Source organism: Helianthus annuus, chromosome 8 (genome assembly GCF_002127325.2).
Source record: "Helianthus annuus cultivar XRQ/B chromosome 8, HanXRQr2.0-SUNRISE, whole genome shotgun sequence".
NCBI classification, from domain to species: domain Eukaryota; kingdom Viridiplantae; phylum Streptophyta; class Magnoliopsida; order Asterales; family Asteraceae; genus Helianthus; species Helianthus annuus.
Window position 1 is genome coordinate 123,802,175 of NC_035440.2, and position 4,539 is coordinate 123,806,713.

Below are 4,539 nucleotides of genomic sequence, written 5' to 3' on the forward strand. Positions count from 1 at the left end.
GAGAGAATGGTTAAGGGATGTTTGTTGAGGATGGGATACAGTGGTTCATTGAACAATGCAAATTATTTGAAAGCTTGTTTTCCAAAGTCGTATAAGTTCTTCATTCACTAAGTGGTTCACGCTCTTAGTCACAGAAAGGGTGGATATGATGTGATGAGATATTACCAGATGTGCATGGTGACTGCATTAGTGTTGAACAACAAAAAGTACAATTTTTAAAAAATTATTTTCCACTACATGAAAGAGAACATTACTTCAGGCAGTAAAACCTGGATATATCCGAGATTTGTATAAATGATGTTTGATCATGCTTACCCGGGTCTAGTGAAAGATGAAGGTAATGATCTATTGGTGTTGTATCACATGGACAACGATTCGTTGATTATATTATCCAGGTATCACAAAAAGTGGCCAGAACCGAAGACAAAGGCAGAGTTCTTTGGATTCGTCAAGAGTGCTAATTACAAGGATCCAGATCTAGTTAATCATCTGAAGTGGAGAAATGAAGAAGAGATGAAAGAAAAGAGTGCATCAGATGAATTAACTAAGTTAGCAGAATTCAAGGAAACACGAAGTGAGTGGTTTACGAAAGAAGTAAAAGAAAAGAAGAAAAGAGGAGGTAAGAGAACGCCAAAAGTTCAAGCTGAAGAAGGTTCGTCGTCACAACCACAAAAGAAACGCAAGAAGAAAACTGTTGAAACTATGTTGGTCGATGAACCTGAAGAAGATGAAACAGAAGTTGATGCTGTAAGAGATCAAGACCCAGTATCTCCTGAAACTGAACAACTATTGGAAAATATTGATTATGGTTTGGAAACTGTGAAAGCAGCTGGTGAGGGAGGTGACGATGAAGAAAAGAGCTCATCTGATTCAGAGGTTGATTAAACTGAACGTTGGAAAAAAGTAATTTCTGATCCAAAAAATAAAGAAAAACAGAAGAAAAGAAAGAGGAGTGGAGATGACGATGATGATTTGTATGTTCCATCACCAGAGCATGTTCAGGAGGTTCAATCACCACCATCATCTGGAGGTAGGAAGAAATCTAATGCAAGGAAACGTGTTGTATCTCCAGCAGTACGAAAATTGAAAATCAAGTTCAAAACAAAACCTATATCAGAACCACAACAACAACATTCACCACCACCTGAACCACAATAACAACATTCACCACCACCTGAACCACAACAACAACCTTCACCACCACCACAACAACCATCACCACCACAATCACCACCACAACTTCATATTTCTACACCTACACATGAACAACCTGTTACAACTTCACCACGCATACTTCAAACACCACCAACTTCACAACCACCTATACAAACGACTCCTGGATCGTCTAGATTTAAAGATTTTCTGCATATTCCAGAGAATATAGCTCTTGAAGACATTGGAGATTTTAACTTTGTAACTGATGATGTTGTGAAGAAGTTACAGAAAAAGGTGGAAGAAGTGTTAGCTGATAAGAAGAAGCTAGAAAAGCGTGTCAAGTCTGTCGAAGCTGAAAACTCATCTTTGTTGAAAAGAGTTGAAGCTAATCAAGCAAATATTGATATTCTTAAAGTATGAATAGCACAGCTAGAAGAAGAAAAAGCTCGAAGAGATGAACAAAATGAATACTTCAAGCTGAAGAACAAAGAGTTAGAGGCCAACAACGCTATGAAAGAACATGAAATGTATATGATGAATAAAGTGTTGGAAAACTTGATCGGAAAGTCGGTTGAACAAAGGTTTGAAGAGATTGAGGTTGAAGAAGTAAGAGCCAGACGTAAAGCTAAGATGGAAGCAGAAATGAAAAACAAAGGTAAAGGTGTTCAAATTGAAGGTGTTGCTGAAGTAAGTGAAAGGGCAATTGTTGTGTCTGAACCAACAATAGATCCAAAAAAAGTCTATTCTTGATCCGTGTCCAATATCATCTGTTTCTGGTGAGTTTGACGATGATGATGAAGATGATGATGAAGATGACGAAGAAAATGATGATGATATCATGAAGGATGATGCAGATGATGTATATTCTGCAAGTAGTCATGATGATGATGATGATGGGAATAATGACGACGATCAAGGTACTTCTGGTATCAAAGTTACTGAAGCTTCAAATGAAGAGAATGTTGATGATTATCTTCATGATGATGCTAATGAAGAACCAGAGAATGCTGGAAGTATGGGGGAGCATGATGATTCAAAGAATGTTGATGAAAGTGATGATCATGTTACAAGATTGATTCTTCATCTTGAACACAACGTAGAGGAAGGAGAAATCATGCATACTTATACTCTGGATGAAATCATAAAGATGACGCATGTTGAAGATATTAATTTCAAGTTTGATTTTGAAGAGGAGCTAAATCAGTTTGATATTAATCAGCAGCCTGAATATCAGTACAAATATGTTGAAGATGCTGTTAATTATGACAGAGTTGATGTTGAAGACTGTTGTGATGAAGAACAGTCTGAGAATGTGAATGTTGATACTTCTAACTTTCCGACGCTTGTTGAATTCTTCAGTCAAGCTAATGAAGATGAGTTGCGAAGAAAGGTCGTGGAAAGTGTAAAGAACAAGAGTTTCCATGAAACGTCAAAGGATGAACAGCGCGAAGAACGTAAGAAATGGTTCAGAAAAGATGCTGAAAAAAAGTTCAAGAGACTGCTGAAGTACTACAAGAGAGGCAGAGAAGTTTCTTTGGGAGACATAATCAGTTAGGGGTATCTGCCACAGGTGAATGCATATGCAATCCGATGAGAGTTTGGAGTTCAATATTTTGCGTATATTCAAGACATAATGTCTCTGCCATGGTGGGACGTAGAAGAACTACCCAAGGTCAGAACATTATCGTATCCTGTCAGAGAGCGTGATATGCCGATGTGGGGTTTGATGAAGTTCGAAGCGTTTAAAGACTTTAAATACTGGAAGCCACATCAACCTAAGAAAGTCAAAAGGGTGGATCCAGTCACAGGTGTTGAAGAAACAATCTTGCAAATTAAAAAGCCAAGAGTGATAAAGAACATTCCACTGCCAAAAATGGAGCAAGATTTTCACAAAGGGTTCTTATGTTGGGTGTACAGTTGCATGTCAACGGAAGCTGTGATCACATACAAAGTGGAGAATGAAGTCAGATACATTCACTTGTATGATCCTATGTGGATAGTCAACTGCTCAGCAAAAGATATTGAGTGTTTGTTCGTAAACAAGATTAGTTACAAAGCTGAAGACAAAGATCAGGCTTTACAGTTTCATAAGGTGGCAACAATATGTTTTCAGAATTGAATCAATTCGGAAAACGTATGGTCGTCTAAATGGAGAAAGATTGAGAAAGAAGAAGCTCTGAAAGCTGAGAAAGAAAGAAAGGAACATGAAGAAAAAGACAAGATTGCAAGATAAACAGTTGTGCAAAGGATGGCTGAAGAGGAAAAGAAAGCTGTTGAAGAGAATGAAAAGCTGAGAAAGCTGTTACTGAAGAAGCCTAAGCAAAGAGAAGAAAAATTCAAGTCTCTGTGAAGAAAGTGCTGAAGACTGGCTGACTGAAGACTACGGCAATATCCAAGGGGGAGTTTATTGGTACACAATGTCTATCGCCTACGTCATCAGTCTAGGTCGTGTCAGTAGCTTGTAATAGGGTTTAATGTGTAAAAAGTTAAGTTTATTTGTGTTTTGTACCATTTCGCACGAAATGGAGGTTGCTAGGCCATTTCGTACGAAATGAACTTTGCCATTTCGTACCAAATGGACTTGTCATCTCGTGCGAAATGGATTCTCTATAAATAGGGGTGTTGTGTTTTCCATTTGATACGATTTGGTGATATCTCTCACGAAGTGCTGTCAAATTCTCTGCATGTATTAACGTCTAAAATCAATAGAAAACCAGTTTAAAGTGTATTTCTCTGCTTCTACTCACATTCTAACACCGATTCACAGTTACTAGATTGTTTCTGCCTCTCTAGTGACCTTGATTTGATTCAGACAAACTCATTTAGGTCGAATATCGATCCTACAATCTCTCCCATTCATGGATGTACTTAGAAAAAGTTTCAGATCAGAATTTAAATGGACCGAAGAAGCTGCGCGAGCCTTTGAAGAGCTTAAAGTCTATCTGGGCACATTGCCAACCCTCACCGTATCGGAAGAGGAAGAGGTACTAACGGTTTACTTGGCTGCATCGCATGGCGCCATCAGCGCAGTGTTAGTCGCCCATCGAATCGGGGCTCAGATCCCTATCTACTACGTAAGCTGAACGTTGAAAGACTATCAAACAAGATATCTAAATTTGGAAAAGCTAGCTCTGGCATTAGTCCACGCCTCAAGAAGGCTTCGCCGTTATTTTCAAGCCCATCCAATTGAGGTTCGAACGGATCAAAGAATCCAGCACGTTCTCCGACGGCCCGAAGTTTCAGGTCGCATGGCAAAATGGGCGATCGAGCTGGGTGCTTTCAACATCACTTTCAAAACCAAGGGTTCGATAAAAAGGCAGGTGATAGCTGATTTTCTAGTGGAAATGCCGGAAGACAAGGAAGTGGAAGAAACGGAGCAAGCTC

The 4,539-nt window shown here is 39.0% G+C and overlaps 1 protein-coding gene across 1 annotated transcript; it reads left to right on the forward strand.

Annotated features, from left to right (window-relative positions):
• Window positions 1-294: 294 nt before the first annotated feature.
• Window positions 295-2,710, forward strand: LOC110943240 (protein PFC0760c-like). Its single transcript, XM_022184992.1, has 5 exons — window positions 295-876; window positions 937-1,030; window positions 1,376-1,533; window positions 1,585-1,842; window positions 1,895-2,710. Exons 1-5 carry the CDS (start codon window positions 295-297, stop codon window positions 2,708-2,710), a joined length of 1,908 nt encoding a protein of 635 aa, XP_022040684.1.
• Window positions 2,711-4,539: the final 1,829 nt, after the last annotated feature.

Coding starts and splice junctions, on each gene's coding strand:
- LOC110943240 (XM_022184992.1), top strand. CDS start 295: ATGATGTTTGATCATGCTTACCCGGGTCTAGTGAAAGATGAAGGTAAT. Junction 1,031..1,375: donor ATCACCACCATCATCTGGAG/GTAGGAAGAAAT, acceptor TGCATATTCCAG/AGAATATAGCTCTTGAAGAC. Junction 1,534..1,584: donor ACTCATCTTTGTTGAAAAGA/GTTGAAGCTAAT, acceptor TGAATAGCACAG/CTAGAAGAAGAAAAAGCTCG.